This window comes from Hemiscyllium ocellatum, chromosome 13, assembly GCF_020745735.1.
Source record: "Hemiscyllium ocellatum isolate sHemOce1 chromosome 13, sHemOce1.pat.X.cur, whole genome shotgun sequence".
In the NCBI taxonomy this organism is placed as follows: Eukaryota; Metazoa; Chordata; class Chondrichthyes; order Orectolobiformes; family Hemiscylliidae; genus Hemiscyllium; species Hemiscyllium ocellatum.
Window position 1 is genome coordinate 3767765 of NC_083413.1, and position 23079 is coordinate 3790843.

Below are 23079 nucleotides of genomic sequence, written 5' to 3' on the forward strand. Positions count from 1 at the left end.
AACAGCTGGCCGGGTTCATTACCCAGTGCCAAATCCATTGTGGCCTCGCCCCTTGTTGGATTGTCTACATACTGTGTCAGGAAACCACCCTGCACACATTGGACAAAAACTGACCTATCTAAGTTAAAAATCACACAACACCAGGTTTAATTGGAGGCATTAGCTTTTGGAGACAACCACCTGATGAAGGGGCAACAGTCCGAAAGCTAGTGCCTCCAATTAAACCTGATGGACTATAACTTGGCATTGTGTGATTCTTCACTTTGTACACCACAGTCCAACACCGGCATCTCCAAATCATGACCCATCTAAAGTACTCAAACTCAAGTCAATATTTGGAAAGTTAAAGACCCCATAACATCTACCCTGTTACTCTTGCTCCTATCCAGAATTAACTTTGCTATCCTTTCCTCTACATGTCTGAAACTATTTGGAGGCCTATAGAAAACTCCCAACAGGGTGACCTCTCCTTTCCTGCCTCTAACCTCAGCCCATACTACCTCAGCAGACGAGTCCTCAAAAGTCCTTTCTGCCACAGTCATCCTGTCCTTGACTAACAATGCCACACCTCCCCCTCTTTTACCATCTTCTCTGTTCTTACTGAAACATCTAAACCACCGAACCTGCAACAACTATTCCTGTCCCTGCTCTATCCATGGGTCTGAAATGACCACAACATTGAAGTCCCAGGTACTAACTCATGCTGCAAGTTCACCCACCTTATTCTGGATGCTCCTGGCATTGAAATAAACACACTTCAAACCACCTTCCTGTTTGCTAGTGATCTCTTGCGACTTCAAAACATTATTTCTGACCTCACAACGCTCAACCTCCAGAACACTAGAACTACAATTTAGGTTCCCATCCCCCTGCTGAATTACTTTAACTCCTCCCGAACAGCATTAGCAAATTTCCCTCCCCCAGGATATCGGTACCCCAAACAAGCTCTCCTCCAAGCTAGTTTACTGCATCAGGTGATCCCGATGTGGTCTTCTCTACATCATGGTGACCAAGCGTAAACTTAGGGAACAGTTCACCGAGCATCTCAGCCAGACCGGCTTTCCTTTCCCAAACCCTTTCCAACATGACCATCTTTGGCCTCCTCCATTGCCACAGCAAATCAAATGGCAAATTGGAGGAAGAACGCCTCATCTTTTGCCTGGGCAGCCTATAGCCCAGAGGACTCAACATTGAGTTCTCCAATTTCAAATAATCTCCCTCCCCATCCCCTAACTTCCTTCCCAGCCCCTCCCCCTCCCTTCCACTGCTCCCTGCCACCAACCAGATTCATTCCTCCCACTGATCAACCAGGTCGTACCCTCTACCTGTCACCAGCTACCCCCAGTTCACCACCCTGCCCCTGCCACCCCCTTTATCTACAGCTCCCCCCCCCACACACGCCCCAATCCTGAGGAAGGGTTATACCTGAAACGTCGATTTCTCCACGTCCTGACACTGCCTGCCTTGCTGTGTCCCTCTCCCTCCTGATGCTGCCTGCCTTGCTGTGTCCCTCTCCCTCCTGATGCTGCCTGCCTTGCTGTGTCCCTCTCCCTCCTGACACTGCCTGCCTTGCTGTGTCCCTCTCCCTCCTGATGCTGCCTGCCTTGCTGTGACCCTCTCCCTCCTGACACTGCCTGCCTTGCTGTGTTCCTCTCCCTCCTGACACTGCCTGCCTTGCTGTGTCCCTCTCCCTCCTGATACTGCCTGCCTTGCTGTGTTCCTCTCCCTCTTGATACTGCCTGCCTTGCTGTGTTCCCTCTCCCTCTTGATGCTGCCTGCCTTGCTGTGTCCCTCTCCCTCTTGATGCTGCCTGCCTTGCTGTGTCCCTCTCCCTCCTGATACTGCCTGCCTTGCTGTGTTCCTCTCCCTCTTGATGCTGCCTGCCTTGCTGTGTCCCTCTCCCTCCTGATGCTGCCTGCCTTGCTGTGTCCCTCTCCCTCCTGATGCTGCCTGCCTTGCTGTGTTCCTCTCCCTCTTGATGCTGCCTGCCTTGCTGTGACCCTCTCCCTCCTGATGCTGCCTGCCTTGCTGTGTCCCTCTCCCTCCTGACACTGCCTGCCTTGCTGTGTCCCTCTCCCTCCTGATGCTGCCTGCCTTGCTGTGTTCCCTCTCCCTCCTGACACTGCCTGCCTTGCTGTGTCCCTCTCCCTCCTGATACTGCCTGCCTTGCTGTGTCCCTCTCCCTCTTGATGCTGCCTGCCTTGCTGTGTTCCCTCTCCCTCCTGACACTGCCTGCCTTGCTGTGTCCCTCTCCCTCCTGATACTGCCTGCCTTGCTGTGTCCCTCTCCCTCCTGATGCTGCCTGCCTTGCTGTGTCCCTCTCCCTCCTGATGCTGCCTGCCTTGCTGTGTCCCTCTCCCTCCTGATACTGCCTGCCTTGCTGTGTCCCTCTCCCTCCTGATACTGCCTGCCTTGCTGTGTCCCTCTCCCTCCTGATACTGCCTGCCTTGCTGTGTCCCTCTCCCTCCTGATGCTGCCTGCCTTGCTGTGTCCCTCTCCCTCCTGATGCTGCCTGCCTTGCTGTGTCCCTCTCCCTCTTGATGCTGCCTGCCTTGCTGTGTCCCTCTCCCTCCTGATGCTGCCTGCCTTGCTGTGTCCATCTCCCTCCTGATGCTGCCTGCCTTGCCTTTTGCATTTTTGGATTTCAAAATTTTTCCTGTAATGATTCAGAAATAACTCATGTGAAATACATTTTTAAAAAAATATCACAAGCAAACTCCAGGTTGGGAATGGAGTCCATACTGGAGTCTGATCATAAGTCGATTTGTACACAAGTCTGAACACAATGCGGGACAATGGAAAGTAGCTATTCCTGAGTACGGGAAACATTCATATATCTTACACCTGTGTAAGTATGAGCATTTGGAACTACAAGCATTCTTAACTCAAGGACTTCACTATCTGAAACTTGAATTAAAAATGAAGGCTATTAAATAGAATTAGAATTAGAATTCCTACAGTGTGGAAACAGGCTCTTCGGCCCAACAAGTCCATACCGACCCTCTGAAGAGTACCCCATTACCCTACAGTTCCCCTGACTAATGCATCCTATACATCCCTGAACACTACGGGCAATTTAGCATGGCCAATTCACCTGATCTGCTCATCTTTGGACCGTGGGAGGAAACTGGAGCACCTGGAGGAAACCCACGCAGAATAATGTGCAAACTCCATGCAGACAGTCACCTGAGGCTGGAATTGAACCCGGGTCCCTATTTTTAATTTCCTGGTTTACCTGTCTGTGCGAATATTTCAATGTGATCGGCTCCTTATCTGTTTGTTTCTGTGCTTCCTGCTGCAAACCGAGGACAGAATCGTGTGGAGTGCCAGGGGATTCAGTCCCTGGAGTCTCTCCCCTGGACTGGACACCTGACTTAAACTGGCTTTGGACAAAAAGGAAACAGTGTCACGGGGAGTGTTTGATCGTTGAAAGGAGCTTTCTTGACACATGACACCATTGCTTTGATGCTGACTGCAGGAGAAGAGGTTTATCGGGAGAAGTACCCGTCACAGGAATCAGGAAGAACGCTGCAGCCTCAGCGGAAATTTAACGTTGAATGGCAACAGGTCACAACCAGAGAAGTTAGGACCTAACCCTCAACGCAGGTCAAACTGAAAGTGTAAAACAGTTTGGTTGAAGCTCAGACAGTTTTCAGAAGAAGAAAGGATTCATTGGCAAGAATTATGGGGCTTGGAAATAACGGCTTTAGCCTTCCTTGGTTTAGCCAGGGAGGGGTGGGTTGTTTATGGTTCACGTGAGGGAAGTTTGGTTTAGCTGAGGGGCATTTAAGGCCTAGTGGCATTTTCACCTATAAACTCCCCCCAGCACATTAGAGTTGATCTATCTCTATGTCTTCTCTGTAGTTGTAACACTATATTCCGCATTCTGTTCTATTACCCTGATGTACTTATAGATTAGAATAGTCTTTATCATCATGTACACTGGAATGAGTGCAGTGAAAAGTTTGTAACGTCACCCCTTGGCGCTAACTTGGGTGCAGGATACCTAGTAAAAAATGAGGTCTGCAGATGCTGGAGATCACAGCTGAAAATGTGTTGCTGGTTAAAGCACAGCAGGTTAGGCAGCATCTCAGGAATAGGGAATTCGACATTTCGAGCATAAGCCCTTCATCAGGAATGTTTAGGTACAGATACTTGAGTGTTGTTACAGCGTAAAAAAAGAGGTTAGCATTGGGAACAAAGTTTAAAAAGTCCAGAACAAGAATAAAAGTGACCATAAAGTACTGATGTTCAGTCCCTATCCAATGTGGGTCTGTGCCATCTGACCCCAGAACACCAGGCCACACCATCTCCACCTGCTGGCCTCTGGCCAGGACTCACTCTGACACTGTTCCAGCTCCAGCCTGTTCCCCTGCTGCTCCAGGACTCGGCCCATCACTCGGCCCACACACTCCACCATGGGTCACAACCCACAACGCTCTGCTCCAGCCCAGGCTTTGGCTGCACCCGTTCCCTCAACCCCACTATCTGGGCAGGGCAGGGCAGTTAAAAGTTGGTGGGGCGGTGGGGGGAGGGTAGAGGATAGCTATAAAGAGGAGACAAAAAAAGAAAAAGGCAAAGCAGGCTGTGTGCAGAGGAGCTCTGACTGGAAGGTCCTTCCATGCCGCCATCTTGGAATGGAGTAAGATATGATTTATCTGGAGACAACAGACAATACAATACTTTTCACTGTATCTCAATGCACATGACAATAATAAATCAAATCAAATAAAATAAAAATAGGAAAAGTGATCAACCAGGATTAACAAGAGAATTTAAAGATTCCGAACTTTTATTGCAGTTTCTCAAATCTACTACAATTCATACCTTCATAGTTTCTTTTTAGATTTAAGACCCTAGCTTCAGACTGAGTTCTATCACTCATATCATAAAATATAGGCTCCTTTATGATTCAATTGTTAAATTTAAATCTGAGATAGACAATCTTTTTATTAAACAAAGGCATCAAGGGATATGGGCCTAAGGCAGGCATATGAAGTGAAGCCACAGATCAACCATGCTGTCACTGAATAGCAGAGGGGCCGAATGGCCTACTCCTGTTGCTATGTTCCTGCTCTAATCGTTCAAACAAAGAGGATATAATCTCCTTTGGTAGAAAGGAAAAATAATAAATTTAAGATAGGGAGCAATTTAAGATTCAGCAAAAAAGGACCCAAAAACTGATCGAATAAAAAAAAGTAAGAAAGTGAGAGAGTCAAAATTTATTTGTAAAAGCTCCTATAATTATGTAAAAGGGAAATGATTAGCAGACAAATGAGTGCGCATTACTGATAGAGACAGGAGAATTTATAACATGGAATAGGGAAACAGCAGAAAAACTCAACAGAACCTGTGGCAGAATCTTACAAGGACCTAAACACGTCAGGGAGAATCACATGAGCAGTCCATCTTTCATGGGGTCAGGAGCAATAAGTCACATTTCAAACAGAGTTCTGGGGCTCAAGCTTTTTGTTAGGGAGCAGTGAGATATCTTTCTCAAGGATTATTGCTTGTTATCACCTTCATTAATTCCAATTCTTGCCTGATGCTTGTCCAGGTTCTGGATAGGAACTAGATGCTGACAGTCCCCATTGTGACAGTCACAGCCTGGTGACTCCAAATCACTGGATTCTCTCCAAATTGCCATCCTGGACAGAAGTCACCAATGTCTCAGGGCACACTCCAGGACTGTAGCTGTACACAACCCATCTCTACTGACCTTAGCATCTGACACATCTCCAAACTACTTATAGAAGACATTGGCTCTTTGCTGCAGCAGTGTGCAGTATACTGACTGCTCTCATTGCAATGCTGCTACAAAGACACTTGGCACCAAGTGTCAGCTCATGGTCTGGACCAGGCTGCATCTCAGGGTCACACACTAACTCTCAGTTTATGCCTACCTGGATGCCCACAGCATCTCTGCCATTCCTTGCCCTGCCTTACCTTTTAGTACAATCACAATGCCAGGAGGCTTGTCAGAAGTCAAGGGCAGTGTATCTGTTGTTGTACAGCACTGTGCTCTGTCAGTGTTACACTGCACTGTGTGTTCTAGCCTTGCAAACAACAGACAACTATTGGCCAAATGAATGTCTCGTAGTTGAAGAGGAACGCTGTTCAGTCGTATCAGCATAACAGCCTTCAGTCAGGGAAGCCCGGCATAGCGAATCCATGGCAGCCTCTGAGATCAGGTCAGGGGTTTGGGTAAAGTCAGGCCAGGTCAGGAACCTGTCCTCATAGGGAATGTCAGGCAGTCTGCCACCCACAATGGCACTTTTGGCAGTTTAATATGTTCATTTTCTCCAGGTAATGAGACGGAGGAGTTATTGCATGAGATGAAAGTGGCTGACTCATGTTGGTGCTGATGCAGGTGGGGGAGTGGTGATGTGAGATAGTAGACAGAGCATAGGGCATGCTGGATTAGCAGAGTGGGAGTCAGGGATTAAGCAACTGAGAGAAAGTGAGGAAAGATGTTGCGATAGTGAGAGTGGTAGAGCATGTGCCTTAGTGGGAGTTGGTGAAGGGGCAGAGACCGAGTAAGTGTAAGATATCAGAAAGAAGAAGGTAGCACTTACTCTGGCAGAGTGGAGAAGGGCATTGACCTTCGGGCTGTGGCTGTTCAGATGGCTGAGACCACGTGGCAATCTCAGACCAGGGCTTGGACGCTCTGGTGTCGCTGATCTCACAGCGAGTCTTAGGGAACGTGGACAGTTTCCTCTGCACCATCACATCCACCAGCTCCCTAGCCACAAAAACGCAGCATCAATTTCCCCTTCTCTACCATTCCCTGTGCACACAGGGTGGATCCACACTTCCAGCACTTGTTCAGGTGTGTAATAGCCTTCCAATAATGATCCTGGTACAAGAGATGCTGGGCTGTTCTGGGATATCCCAACAGTGGGGAGTTCCAGCTCCAGCAAGTGGTAGAATGGGGTTAATATCAAATGGGAGGGCAGCATAGGGATGGGGTGACTAGTTAATGTGGCGAGTTTGGGATGATTGCAGAACAAGTCTGGGCTTTGGAGAGAATCTCTCTGTAAAACTGGAAGAAAATGAAGCAGCTAAAAATATCATAAGATTCAGCCCTTTTCGTCTGACTTGATGCAAAAAGATACAAAAACAAACACTCCCAGGAAAACTACAGAACCAAGGAACTAGTAAGAACGAAGAACTGCATGGAATCTATATTAAATAGTAATTACCTGGTTGAACAGAGCTAAAAAATAATACGTTTTTGTCAAAGTTTTTCAGATTGCCCTCATCTGGACAATTCACACGAAATACTAAAATAAAGGGAATATAACATGACTAATGCCATTTATCGTGTTGTGAGGGGAGAGTGCTGTTTGGTTGCAAGCAGAACCTGATTTGTAGAGGTATTTGATTTGATTTGATTTGATTTGTGATTGTTGCATGTACCAAATTACACTGAAATGTATTGTTTTGCATGCTAACCAGACAAATCATACCTTATAAGAGTACATCAGAGTAATGGAACAGAATGCAGAATGTAAAGTTACAGCTACAGAGAAGGTGCAGAGAAAGATCAAAGCTAATATATGAGAGGTCTGTTCATAAGTCTGATAACAACAGGGAAGAAGCTGTTGTTAAATCTGTTGGTACGCTTTCAAACATTTGTATCTTCTGCCTGATGGAGGAGGGTGGAAGAGAGTATAACTGGGGCGGGAGAGGTCTTTGGCTGCTTTCTTGAGGCAGTGGGAAGTGTAGATGGAGTCAATGGAAAGAATGGGCAGGTTAGCCTAGTCTAAGGTTGCCACTCAGGATCAGGCTGGTCTCGGCTAGTTGGCTGCATTCACAACTCTGTGTAATTTCATGCAGTCTTGGGCAGAGCTGCACATACTAAACTGTGATACCTCCAGAGCAGATACTGTCTATGGTACATCTATAAGAATTGGTAAGAGTCCTTGTGAACATGCTGAACTTCCTTAGCTTTCTGAAGAAATAGAGGCGTTGGTAGGCTTTTTTGACTTAATTGCCATAAAGTGTGCCAGCTAATGATGACTACCAGTTAACTGCCGAGCTCTGTTTAAATTTTAGGCAAGGCAGGATGACTCTCTAATTGGTCAAGATAATGAAGCAGAGACCAGCTATTTTGTTGAGTTGAAACAGGCTCAGTGAGTCCACATTCATTCTGTGAGTAAAGAATAGGACCCTGTGTATTAGAATGTGAATCTCCCAGTACATGCTCGTACACCAGACTACAGACCCAGCTGACAATCCCAAGTTCGTTGTCAGCATTGTTCCTTGCACACTCAAGATTATTTGTCAACTGATGTCTATTAGAACCAGATCTAATGTTAGACACCATGTTGTGAGCTTCACCAGTGTGGGCAGGTTGGATATGGTCAGAGTCGAAGAGCGTGGTGCTGTAAAATCACAGCAGGTCAGGCAGCATCCGAGGAGCAGGAGAATCGATGTTTCGAGCATTAGCTCTTCATCAGGATATGGTCAGTACCTAGCTTGTTGTGAACTGCCAGCGAGATATGATCAGCCAGTCTTTGGGATGTACAGCTTACACACCTAGCCTCCCATTATCAGCGAAATGTATCTCCAGCATTGCTCACCCAGGTAGGTGGACAGGAAGAACATCTCTTTAGTAAGATGGCAACATCCTGTTAGTGGTCAACACGACTCGTATTGCTGCCGCTCTATTGTAGCAGCCTGAAACACATGTCGCTGAATTGTGGGAGGGGTCTTCACCACCACCATACACACACACACAGTCATACTCTCTCTCTCTCACACACACACACACACACAGATACGCATACATACACACAGACACCCTTACACACACATACACACACATACATACACACATGCACTTTCTCCCTCACACACACTCTCTCACAGACATAGAACATAGAACATAGAACATAGAACAATACAGCACAGAACAGGCCCTTCGGCCCACGATGTCGTACTGAACATCTATCCTAGATTAAGCACCCATCCATGTACCTATCCAATTGCCGCTTAAAGGTCGCCAATGATTCTGATTCTGCCACTCCCACGGGCAGCGCGTTCCATGTCCCCACCACTGTCTGGGTAAAGAACCCACCCCTGACATCTCCCCGATACCTTCCACCCTTCACCTTAAATTTATGTCCCCTTGTAACACTCTGTTGTACCCGGGGAAAAAGTTTCTGACTGTCTACTCTATCTATTCCTCTGATCATCTTATAAACCTCTATCAAGTCACCCCTCATCCTTCGCCGTTCCAACGAGAAAAGGCCGAGAACTCTCAACCTATCCTCGTACGACCTATTCTCCATTCCAGGCAACATCCTGGTAAATCTTCTCTGCACCCTCTCCAAAGCTTCCACATCTTTCCTAAAGTGAGGCAACCAGAACTGCACATAGTACTCCAAATGTGGCCTAACCAAAGTCCTGTACAGCTGCAACATCACTTCACGACTCTTGAATTCAATCCCTCTGCTAATGAACGCTAATACACCATAGGCCTTCTTACAAGCTCTATCCACCTGAGTGGCAACTTTCAAAGATCTATGTACATAGACCCCAAGATCCCTCTGTTCCTCCACCTGACTAAGAACCCTACCGTTAACCCTGTATTCCGCATTCTTATTTGTTCTTCCAAAATGGACAACCTCACACTTGGCAGGGTTGAACTCCATCTGCCACTCCTCAGCCCAACTCTGCATCATATCTAAATCCCTTTGCAGCCGACAACAGCCCTCCTCACTGTCCACAACTCCACCAATCTTCGTATCATCTGCAAATTTACTGACCCACCCTTCGAGTCCCTCATCCAAGTCATTAATAAACATTACAAACAGCAGAGGACCCAGAACTGATCCCTGCTGAACTCCACTTGTAACTGGGCTCCAGGCTGAATATTTACCATCTACTACCACTCTCTGACTTTGACCGGTTAGCCAGTTTTCTATCCAATTGGCCAAGTTTCCCTCTATCCCATGCCTCCTGACTTTCCGCATAAGCCTACCATGGGGAACCTTATCAAATGCCTTACTAAAATCCATGTACACTACATCCACTGCTCTACCCTCATCCACATGCTTGGTCACCTCCTCAAAGAATTCAATAAGACTTGTAAGGCAAGACCTACCCCTCACAAATCCGTGCTGGCTGTCCCTAATCAAGCAGCGTCTTTCCAGATACTCATAAATCCTATCCCTCAGTACCCTTTCCATTACTTTGCCTACCGCCGAAGTAAGACTAACTGGCCTGTAATTCCCGGGGTTATCCCTATTCCCTTTTTTGAACAGGGGCACAACATTCGCTACTCTCCAGGCCCCTGGTACCACCCCCATTGACAGTGAAGACGAAAAGATCATTGCCAACGGTACTGCAATTTCCTCTCTTGCTTCCCACATAATCCTAGGATATATCCCGTCAGGCCCGGGGGACTTGTCTATCCTCAAGTTGTTCAAAATGTCCAACACATCTTCCTTCCTAACAAGTATCTCTTCTAGCTTACCAGTCTGTTTCACACTCTCCTCTTCAACAATATGGTCCCTCTCGTTCGTAAATACTGAAGAAAAGTACTCGTTCAAGACCTCTCCTATCTCTTCCGACTCAATACACAATCTCCCACTACTGTCCTTGATCGGACCTACCCTCGTTCTCGTCATTCTCACGTTTCTCACATACGCATAAAATGCCTTGGGGTTATCCTTGATCCTATCCGCCAAGGATTTTTCATACCCTCTCTTAGCTCTCCTAATCCCTTTCTTCAGGTCCCTTCTGGCTATCCTGTATCCCTCCACTGTTCTGTCTGAACCCTGTTTCCTCAACCTTATGTAAGCCTCCTTCTTCCTCTTTACTAGACATTCAACCTCCCTCGTCAACCAAGGCTCCCTCACACGACCATCTCTTTCCTGCCTGATAGTTACATACATATCAAGGACACGTCATATCTGCTCCTTGAAAAAGTTCCACATTTCCACCACATCCTTCCCTGACAGCCTATGCTCCCAACTTATGCTCCTCAAATCCTGTCTTACAGCATCGTAATTTCCCTTCCCCCAATTGTAAAATCTACCCTGTTGTGCGCACCTATCTCTCTCCACAACCAAGGTGAAAGTCACAGAATTGTGGTCACCATCACCAAAATGTTCACCCACTAACAAGCCCATCACTTGTCCCGGTACATACTCTCTTTCTCCCACACACACACACACACACACACACACACATACACACACACACACACACACACACACACCAACGTCACATTCCTGGCAATGAAGCTTGTAGGAGACACCAGTATACTCTCGACTGTGGAACAGGCAGCTCTGTGTGACCTCCTGAATGCTCTGATAAATGACATCTTGGACTATCTCTCCCACTCCCAGCTGGAAGGACCTGATTGTATAAAAGCTCAGTGCCACGGTGATCTTTAGAACCATTAGCAGCCGTGCCATGGGTGAATGGTTGTAGCAGGTGGTACAGTTCTGAGCCAGTCTCTTTGCCGAATTCACTAATACAGGAGTCACCTCGGACATGCTGCTGAGTCAAATGGAGATGAGGGGGTGGTGCTGTCACAAAGTCTATGCAGGGCTGTCAGTGGGGAACTCTCACCTTCCTCTGTTTTTACTGAAGTTTCTCCTGTTCAGAATTCACTCCATTTGATGTGTTGTTTCAGACCATCAATAACGCAGTTAGGGAGGGCCTGTGTTGCTTGATGTTAAACACCAGCTATCCAAGGGTTATATCACAGTGTGATCAGCACTTATGTTCAATGGACATGTGCAGGCAAATTCCGAAACTATCAGGATCAACTGTAATGGCTATTTTGAATCATGACAGGAATACTAGAGTCATAGAGTCATACAGCACAGAAACAGACCTTTGATCCAACTCAAACTAAATTAGTCCTACTTTCCTGCATTTAGTCCATATCCCTCTAAAACTTTCCTAGTCATATACTTATCCAAATGTGATTTATATGTTATAAGTCTACCACTTCCTCTGGCAGTTTATTCCAAACACACACTAACATCTGTGTGAAAATGTTGCCCCTCAGATCCCTTTTAAATCTTTCACCTCTCACCTTAAACCTGAGCTCTCACCTTGAACTACGGAAAAAACTTTTGCTATTCACATTATCTATGGCCCTCATGATTTTATAAGCCTCGATGTTTCTATAATTTTAGTATTTATTGCTAAAGGAATAGAGTATAAAGGTAGAGCAGTGGTTACGGTGGCACAGTGGCTCAGTGGTTAGCACAGCTGCCTCATGGTACCAGGGATCTGGGTTCAATTCCCACCTCAGGCGACTGACTGTGTGGAGTGTGCATGTTCTCCCCGTGTCTGTGTGGGTTTCCTCTGGGTGCTCCGGTTACCTCCCACAGTCCAAAGATGTACAGGTTAGGTGAATTGGCCATGCTAAATTGACTATACTGTTCAGGGATGTGTAGGTTAGGGTGAATTGTCCATGTTAAATTGCCCATAGTGTTCAGGGATCTGTAGGTTAGGTCCATTAGTCAGGAGTAAATGTAGAGTAATGGGGGTTGGGTGGGAGTGGGATGCTCTTTGGCGCATTGGTGTGGACTTGTTGGGCCAAAGGGCCTGTTTCCACACTGTAGGGATTCTAAGTTGTAACCATACAAGGCATTAATGAGACTGCCCCTGGAGTATAGTGTATAAGTTTGGTCCCTTTACCTGAGGAGGGATGTATTTGTACTGGAGGCAGTTCAGTGGAAGGGCATTACATTGATTCCAAAGGTGAGGGGTTTGTCTTTTGAGAAGAAATGGAGGAGAGATCTGGCCTATAACACCATTAGAAATAGAAACAGGAGGAGGCCACTCAGCCCTTTGAGCCTGCTCTGCCATTCAATCGGATCATGGCTGATCCAGCATCCCTCATGTCCGCATCCTGCCCTCTCCCCAAACCCTCTGGAGTTTAGAAGAGTACGAGGAGATCACATTAATGTATACGAGATGCTAAAGGAGATTGACAAAGTAGATGTGAAGGGAATCTCTCCTCAAGTAAAGCAACCTCGAATGAGAGGCAATAATTTTAGCGTAACGGGTGGCAAACTTAAAACAGAGATGAGGAGAAATTACTTCCCTCAAAGTTCGTAAATCTGGAATTCACTCCCGCAGATAATGGTAGATGCTGGGACATTGAGTAAGTTTAAGGAGGAGATAGACAAATGTTTAATTAGTAACAGGTTGAAAGGTTATGGAGAGTCATAGTCATAGAGATGTACAGAACGGGAACAGACCCTTCGGTCCAACGTGTCCATGCCATCCTGATATCCTAACCTAATCTAGTCCCATTTGCCAGCATTTGTCCCATATCTCTCTAAATCCTTCCTATTCATATACCTATCCGGATGCTTTTTAAATGTTGCAATTGTACCAACCTCCACCACTTCTTCTGGCAGCTCATTCCATACACGCACCACCCTCTGTGTGAAAAAATTAGCCCTCAGGTTCCTTTTTAAATCCTTCCCCTCTCATCTTAATCCTATGTCCCTAGATTTGGACTCCCCAACCCAGGGAAAAGACTTGGCCTATTCACCCTATCCAAGCCCCTCATGATTTTATAAACCTCCATAAGGTCACCCCTCAGCCTATTCACCTGAATCCCTATAGCTGAAACCCTCCAACCCTAGCAATATCCTTGTAAACCTTTTCTACACCCTCTCAAATTTAATAACATCTTTCCTAGAGAGGGGTGACCAGAATTGTATGCAGTATTCTAAAAGTGACTTCACCAATGTCGTGTGCCTCCCAACTCCTATACATTATGCACTGACAAGAGTGGACAGGAAAGTGGAGCAGAGGTTGAGACTAGATCAGCCAGGATCGTATTGAATGGCAGAACAGGCTTGAGGGGCTGAATGTCCTACTCCTGCTCCTAGTTCTTATATAAAGCTACAAGCTACAGGTCTCCCTGAAGGTTGCTCTTATCCACATTTCACTAATGAAACACTTGAGGAAATTGTAACATAGTGGTTGCTGTATTAAGCCAAAGAATCAGATGAAGTTGGTGGATAGACAAGGTCGTGGACACATACCTGTTCAACGGTGAAGTTTTTATCTGGTCCAGTTACATAAGCCACCAAAAATGAATCAATTGGCCTCATCATTGAGAAGAATCCAATGGCACATAGAAGCAGAGGGGTGGAAATCCACTGTTTACTTTCTGTCCCATTCCAGCAGCCAGCACCAGTGCAGCCTGAAGGCATAGTCAGCAAAACAGAAGTCAATCCTTTTGAGTTTGTCCTGACTTCTGTGTTCAGCTGGAATTCTCCAGCACTTTAAGAACTGAGAACACTAAACCTTTGATCATGAAAACAAGAACTTTCAACCTTCAATGAATCGGATTTCTGCACCAGTTTTCTTTTGGAACACAGTTAGATATGAATATGTTACTGAACACTTGAAATTATCAACAAAAGTGACAAAATAAAAACAAAAAGACCTTCACATCAACACAATGTGAACCCTCAATGTTTGATCTGTTTAAATATTTAAAGTAATTTTTAATTTTTTATCTAAATCATTCACTAAAATTCTTTACTGATAGTTCAGCAGAAGGTACTTAAAAGCACAATGGAGCATAAAGCACCAGAATTAAATATTCTTTTGATCCCTTAATGGTGAAATTATGATGTTTAAAAATTTACACATTTACCATAAAATATAAGAACAGAGTTGGCCATTTGGCCCATCAAATCTGCTCTGCAATTCAATCATGTATTGTATGTTTCTCAAGGAGAAAGTGAGGTCTGCAGATGCTGGAGATCAGAGCTGAAAATGTGTTGCTGGAAAAGCGCAGCAGGTCAGGCAGCATCCAAGGAACAGGAAATTCAACGTTTCGGGCATAAACCTTTCTTCAAGAAGGGTTTATGCCCGAAACGTCGAATTTCCTGTTCCTTGGATGCTGCCTGACCTGCTGTGCTTTTCCAGCAACACATTTTCAGCTCTGATATGTTTCTCAACCCCATTTTCCTGCCTCCTCTCTGTAACCTTAGTGCAGATGGTTTGGATGGAGCCGTTTTTGTCAGGTGTGTTCAGGAGGGTTTCCTTACTCAGTACGTAGACAGACCGACAAGGGGAGAGGCCATTTTGGATTTGGTGCTTAGCAATGAGCCAGGACAGGTGTCAGATGTCGCGGTGGGAGAACACTTTGGTGACAGTGACCACAACTGCCTCACATTTACCATAGCCTTGGAGAGTGAAAGGAGCAGTTACCGAGGGAAGATACTTAATTGGGGAAAAGGAACTTATGATGCTATCAGACAGCCGTTGGAAAGCACAGACTGGGAGCAATTGTTCCACAGAAAGGGCACAACAAACATGTGGAGATTGTTTAAGGAGCAGTTGTTGGGAGTGATGCACAAATTTGTTCCTCTGAGACAGGTAAGAAGGGGTAAGATTAGTGGGCCTTTGATGCGAGAACAGAGGAACTTCTTGTCAAAAGGAAGAAGGCAGCTTACATATGATGGAGGAAGCAAGGATCTAGCACAGCTTTAGAGGATTATAGGCTTACTAGTAAGGAACTCAGAAATGGACTGAAGAAGGCCAGGAAGGGGCACAAAAAAAGGCTTGGCAGGAAGGATTAGGGAGAACCCAAAGGCATTTTACTCATACGTGAGGAATAAGAGAATGATCAGGGAGAAGGTAGGGCCAATCAGGGATAGGGGAGGGAACTTGTGTGCGTGGAGTCTGAGCAGATAGGGGAAGGCCTAAATGAGTTTTTGCTTTGGTTTTCACTAAGGAAAGGGACCTTGTTGTGGATGAGAACTTCGAGAAGCTGGGATACAGTCTTGAACAGATCAAGATTGATGAAGTTGATGTGCTGGAAATGTTGGATATTTGCCTCCTCACTCTCCACGGGAGAGTACCAGAGGATTGGAAGGAGGCGAATGTTGTTCCTCTTTTCAAGAAGGGTAATAGGGAACTCCCTGGCAATTACAGACCAGTCAGTCTTACACCTGTGGTCAGCAAAGTTTTGGAAAGAATTCTGAGGGATAGGATTTATGACTATTTGGCAAAGCATAGTGTGATTAAAGGCAGTCAGCATGGCTTTGTGAGGGGCAGGTCATGCCTCACAAATCTTATTGAGTTCTTTGAGGAGGTGACAAGACAGGTTGACAAAGGTCGAGCAGTGGATGTGGTGTATATGGACTTCAGCAAGGCATTTGATAAGGTTCCCCACGGTAGGCTCATTCATAAAGTCAGGAAGTATGGGATACAGGGAGATTTGGCTATCTGGATTCAGAACTGGTTGGCTGACAGAAGGCAGAGAGTGGTTGTAGATGGAAAGTATTCTACCTGGAGGTCAGTGTTGAGTGGGGTTCTGCAGGGCTCTGTTCTTGGGCCTCTGCTCCTTGTAATTTTTATAAATGACTTGGATGCGAAGGTTGAGGGTGGGTTAGTAAATGCTGATGACACAAAGGTTGGAGGTGCCATTGATAGTATCGAAGGCTATTGCAGGCTGCAGCATGACATAGACAGGATGCAGAGCTGGGCTGAGAAAGGGCAGATGGAGTTCAACCTGGATAAATGCGAAGTGATGCATTTTGGAAGGTCGAACTTGAATGCTGAATATAGGATTGAAGACAGGATTCTTGGCAGTGTGGAGGAACAGAGGGATCTGGGTGTGCAAGTACATAGATCCCTCAAAGTTGCCACCCAGGTGGATAGGGTTGTTAAGAAAGTATATGGTGTTTTGGCTTTCATTAACAGGGGGATCGAGTTTAAGAGCCGCGAGGTTTTGCTGCAGCTCTACAAGTCCCTGGTGAGACCACACTGGGAATATTGTGTCCAGTTCTGGTCACCGTACAATAGGAAAGATACAGAGGCCTTGGAGAGGGTACAAAGAAGGTTTACCAGGATGGTACCTGGACTGGAGGGCTTGCCTTATGAAGAAAGATTGAATAAGTTTGGACTTTTCTCTCTGGAGGGAAGGCGCAAGAGAGGAGACCTGATCGAGGTGTACAAGGTAATGAGTGGTGTGGATAGAGTCAAAAGCCAGAGACTTTTCCCCAGGGCAGGACTGACAGGCATGAGGGGTCATATTTTTAAGATATTAGGGGGATGGTATAGAGGGGACATCAGAGGAAGGTTCTTTAAGCAGAGAGTTGTGAATGCATGGTGGAAGCAGAGTCACTGGGGACATTTAAGCGACTGCTGGACATGCACATGGATAGCAGTGAGTTGAGGGGTGCATAGGTTAAATTATTTTATTTTAGATTAGGATTAATTGTCAGCACAATATCGTGGGCCGAAGGACCTGTTCTATGTTCTATAGTACACTATGTTCTAACCTCTGATCCGTTTACTCATCAAGAACCTCTCGTTCTCTGTCTTAAATACACTCAATGGCTTGGCCTCCACAGCCCTCTCGAACATAGAACATTACAGCGCAGTACAGGACCTTCGGCCATCGATGTTGTGCCACCCTGTGAAACAAATTTGAAGCTCATCTATCCTACACTGTTCCATTCTCGTGCATATGTTTATCCAAGGACCATTTAAATGCCCTTAAGGTTGTTTAGTTTACTACCCTTGCAGACAGTGCATTCCACCCCCCCCTACTACTCTCTGAGTAAAGAAACTACCCCTGACATCTGCCCTATATCTATCACCCCTCAATTTAAAGCTATGTCCTCTCATCCTAACCATCATCACCCCAGAAAAAAGGCTCTCACTATCCACACGATCTAACACTCTTATTATCTTATATGTCTCAATAAAGTCACCTCTCAACCTCCTCTCTAACAAAAACAGCCTCAAGCCCCTCAAACTTTCTTCATAAGACTTTCCCTCCATACTAGACAACATCGTAGTAAATGCCCTCTGACCCTTTCCAAAGCTTCCACATCCTTCAAATGTGGCTGCACCAGTGTTGTCCAGCTGCAGCATGACCTCATGGTTCTGAAACTCAATCCCTCTACCAATAAAAGCCAACACACCGTACGCCTTCTTAACAACCCTATCAATCTGGATGACAACTTTGAGGGATCTATGGACAACGAGATCTCTCTGCTCATCTACACTACCAAGAATCTTACCGTTAGCCTAGTACTTTGTATTCCTGCTACTCTTTCCAAAGTGTATCACCTCACACTTTTCCACATTTAACTCTATTTGCCACCTCCCAGCCCAGCTCTGCAACTTATCCATGTGCCTCTGTAACCTGCAACATCCTTCAGTAATATTCACAACACTACCGACCTTAGTGTCATCCACAAATTTACTAACCCATCCTTCTACACCCTCATCTAGGTTGTTTATAAAAATGACAAACAGCAGTGGCTCCATAACAGATCCTTGTGGTGCAGCATTAGTAACTCTATGGCAAAGAGTTCCACCGATTCACCAGCCTCTCGCTGAAGAGATTCCTCCTCATCTCAGTTCTAAAGGGTCGTCCCTTCACTTTGCCCTCAGGTCCCAGTCTCTCCTAGTCGTGGAAACATCTTCTCCGTGCCCACTCTATCCAGGCCTCCCAGTGTTCTGTAAGTTTTAATCAGATCCCCACCTCCATCCTTTTGAACTTCATCAAGTATTGACCTCCAGTCTGCAGCTGCTCCTCATATGACAAGCCCTTCCCCCATGGGATTACTCTTGTAAACCTCTTCTGGACCCCCTCCAAGGCCAGCATATCTTTCTTTAGATACAGAACCCAAAACCATTCACAATACTCCAAACGTGGTCTGATTGGAGCCTTATTCAGCCTCAGCAATACAGCTCTGCTGTTGTATTCCAGACGTCTTGAAATTAACGCTGACATTGCATTTGCCTTCCTAACTGCTCACTGAACCCACATGTTAACCTTCAGAGAATCCTGAACTAGAGTTTCCAAGTCCCTTTGTGCTTCAGAATTCTGAAGCATTTCCCCATTTAGAAAATAGTCCCCACATCTGTGAGTTTTAATCCGGATGGAGGTTAGTTAGGAGGAGGTGTTATCAACTCTAGGAGTGAAAGTAGACAGATCCCCTGAGCCAGATGGGATTTATCCAAGGATTCTCTGAGATGCTAGGGAGGAGGTGTTGGAACCTTTGGCTTTGATATTTGAGTCACCATTGTCTACAGGTTTAGTACCAGAGGACTTGAGGATTGCAAATGTTGTGCCCTTGTTCAAGAAGGGCAGTAGAGATGACCCAGGTAATTATAGACCAGAGAGCCTTACGTCTGTTGGAGGAAAAGTTTTGGAAAGGATTATAAGAGATAAGATTTATAATCATCTAGCAAGCAACAATTTGATTTCAGATAGTCAACATGGTTTCGTCAAGGGCAGGTCGTGTCTCACAAACCTCATTGAGTTTTTTGAGAAGGTGAACGAGCACATGGATGAGGGTAGGGCAGTTGACGTGTTGTACATGGACTTCAGTAAAGCCTTTGGTAAGGTTCCACATGGTAGGCTGTTGGAGAAAATGCAGAGGCATGGGATTGAGGGTGATTTAGCAGATTGGATTAAAAACTGGCTTTCTGAAAGAAGGCAGCGAGTGGTGGTTGATGGAAAATATTCAGCCTGGAGTCCGGTTACTAGTGGTGTGCCACAAGGATCTGTTTTGGGACCACTGCTGTTTGTCATTTTTATAAATGACTTAGATGCAGGCATAGGTGGATGGGTTAGTAAGTTTGCAGGTGACACTAAAGTCGGTGGAGTAGTGGACAGTGTGGAAGAATGTCACAGGTTGCAGGGGGACTTGGATAAACTGCAGAATTGGGCTGAGAGGTGGCAAATGGGGTTCAATGTAGCTAAATGTGAGGTGATGCACTTTGGGAAGAATAACAGGAAGGCAGAATACTGGGTCAATGGAAAGATTCTTGGTAGTGTGGATGCACAGAGAGATCTTGGAGTCCACGTACATAGATCCCTGAAAGTTGCCACCCAGGTTGATAGTGCTGTTAAGAAGGCATACGGTGTGTTAGGTTTTAATTGGTAGAGGGATTGAGTTCCGGAGATGCAATATCATGCTGCAACTATACAAAACGGTGGTGCGGCCACACTTGGAATATTGTGTACAGTTCTGGTCACCCCAGTACAGGAAGGATGTGGAAGAATTGGAAAAGGTGCAGAGGAGATTTACCAGGATATTGTCTAGTCTGGAGGGAAGGTCTTATGAGAAAGGCAGAGGGACTTGGGTCTGTTCTGATTGGAAAGAAGAAAGCTAAGAGGGGATTTGATAGAGACATACAAGATGATCAGAAGATTAGATAGGGTAGACAGTGAAAGTCTTTTTCCTAGGATGATGCCTCAGCACGTACGAAGGGGCATAACTACAAATTGCGGGGTGATAGATTTAAGACAGATGTTAGAGGCATGTTCTTTACTCAGAGAGTGGTAAGGGCATGGAATGCCCTGCCTGCCAATGTAGTTAACTCAGCCACATTAGAGGGATTTAAACAATCCTTGGATAAGCACATGGATGATGATGGGATATTGTAAAGGGATGGGCTGAGATTTGTTCACTGGTCGGCACAAGGTTGAGGGCTGAAGGGCCCATTCTGCACTGTATTGTTCTATGTTGATCTATTCTTCCTATCAAAGTGCATAACCTCACACTTTCTCACACTCCAACTGCCACTTCTTTCCTCACTATCCTAGCCTGTCCAAATCCTTCTGCAGCCTCTCTGCTCCCTCAACACTCCCTTTCCCTCCACTTATCTTTGTGTCATCTGCAAACTTAGCAACAATGCCCTCAGTTCATTTGTCCAGAACATTAATAGAATAAAATTTATAGAATTATAGAACGATACAGTTCAAAAGGAGCCCTGCAGCCAATCTTACACAGAGCTACCCACATAATCCCATTAACCAGTTCTTTCTCAACAACCCTTTGGTTTCTTATCCCATCAAATATTTACCCAATTCTGGTTCAAATGTTACATCCACAACACTTTCAGGCAGTGCATTTCAGATCACACCTGTTACCTCATCTCACCTCTCCTTTTACCAATCAACTTTTGCCTCTGGCTATGACTCATTCTACCATTGGAACCAGTTTTCCATCCCTTACTAAATTAAAACCATTTAAGATTTTGAAGAGCAGTTTGGTCCCTTATTTAAGGAAAGATATTATTTCATTAAAGGCAGTTCAGAGAAGGTTTACTGGGATGATCCCTGATATGAAAGGAATATGAGCAAATGGGTTGGGATTCTACTTACAGGAGTTGAGAAGAATGAGAGGTATCTCATGCTGAGAGAATGTTTCCCCTCATGGGTGAGTCTAGGACCAGAGGGCACAGTCTCAGAACAAAGGGGCACCAATTTCAGACTGAGATGAGGAGGAATTTCTTCTCTCAGAGAGTTGTCAGTCTTTGGAACTCCTTGCTACAGAGAGCTCTGAGGGCAGAGCCCCTGTGTATATTTAAAACCAAGATAGATTCTTGATTAGTTGAGGAATCAAGGAATATGGGGAAAAGGCAGGAAAGTGAGGAATGTCAGATCGGTCATGATCCTATTGAATGGCAAAGCAGGCTTGAGGGGCTGAATGGCCTGCTCCTGTTCTTATCCTTATGGTTTTATGAGAAAGTGAGGACTGCAGATGCTGGAGATCAGAGCTGACAATGTGTTGCTGGAAAAGTGCAGCAGGTCAGGCAGCATCCAAGGAGCAGGAGAGTCGACGTTTCGGACATGAGCCCTTCTTCAGGAATTGTAGAATTCGGGCTCATGCCCGGAACGTCGACTCTCCTGCTCCTTGGATGCTGCCTGACCTGCTGCACTTTTCCAGCAACACATTTTCAGCTTATGGTTTTATGACTAATGATCTCCATCAAACTGCTTCTTAAAATTTACAGAAATTATTAATTGTTCAGCAACCATGTTATTCAGTGCATAATAGCAAATGCTGCTGTATAATAGAACATATTCTTGAAACGTATAAAGAATAGTATCTTAAAAATGTATTCATATTTTTTCTTGTTTCATCTTTATGGAGCAATCTTTTCTGTTAGACTGCCACCTGCTGATCACAGTGAAAACAGCACAATGCTGAGCTCAGCTTCAAGAACACGCACGGCCAGAGCCTTCACAGACCCCTGCTTTCACTTTCAATAACTCACCTCCTGAATCCAATGGTTTTATTTGTTCTAAAAGGTATAATTTATTCATAAAACTTGTGAAGATACATTACATAACAGTGCAAATTTGACACTAAATAAAGTGCAATGTGCATCAATGTCATTCAAGAGCATGTTTTAATGCCTTATTACACTTACACTTACTAGTCATATGTAAAATACACATTTAAATTTCACATAAAACATTCTCTAGCATATACATTGTTTCCAACTCCTTGCTGCACTATCATGGAATGGCCTTAAACTGTGTCGAAAAGTGTGGAGCTGCAAAAGCACACCCTGTCAGGCAGCATCCGAGGAGCAGGAGAGTCCATGTTTCAGGCATAAGCCCTTCATCAGGATTGCTGCCTAGTTCAGGTCAAACACCACTGAATGTTCCATTTCTGTTCCAGAATCCTGTATCTAGTTCCATAACTCCAAACAAGGGAGTGTGCAATAGCTTCAGGATGGCACTTAGAGAAGGAAAAAGGCATGCATGTGGATTCCAGCCTCTTTACAAAGAGCATCCTGTGAGACTGTTCACCAGCAGCTGGTCGAGGAAGAAGCAGGTTCACTGCCCCTCCCACACAAGACCAGGAATCTGCTCAGCCCCAGCAAGAAGACCTTCTGTTGGGCTTGGCCATTACTGACTGTGTCAAAATACACATAGACAGGTACAGGAACAGCAGGCAGCTCTGTCAGACACACTCTGTAAACTAGACAAAAGGATGGAGGTGGCCACTGATATATTCAGTGCTGCCTCCAGCATGTGTGTGGCGGGCTGTGTCTGTGGACAGGTTGGTGACTGCCATAGTGAGCCACATACAGGAGTCCCGGTGTCTCACATTCTGTATACCCCACCAGACTCCACATCCAACACATCATCCTTAAACATGTGCGCCAACTCCAACTAGATCCCACCACCATGAACATCTTCCCCTGTCCCACCGCTCTCAGCCTACCGCAAGGACCGTTCCATTCGACAGTCATAGAGATGTACAGCACGGAACAGACCCTTCGGTCCAACCTGTCCGTGCCGATCAAATA

The 23079-nt window shown here is 45.6% G+C and overlaps 1 protein-coding gene across 1 annotated transcript in view; it reads right to left on the minus strand.

Moving 5' to 3' along the window:
- Positions 1-14204, minus strand: part of LOC132821662 (thiamine transporter 2-like) — a 31134-nt gene extending 16930 nt beyond the window's left edge. The window contains exon 1 of the mRNA XM_060834372.1: positions 14034-14204. Coding sequence (XP_060690355.1) covers positions 14034-14204 — 171 coding nt within the window. The remainder of the gene's footprint in view (positions 1-14033) is intronic.
- Between the last annotated feature and the right edge of the window lie 8875 nt (positions 14205-23079).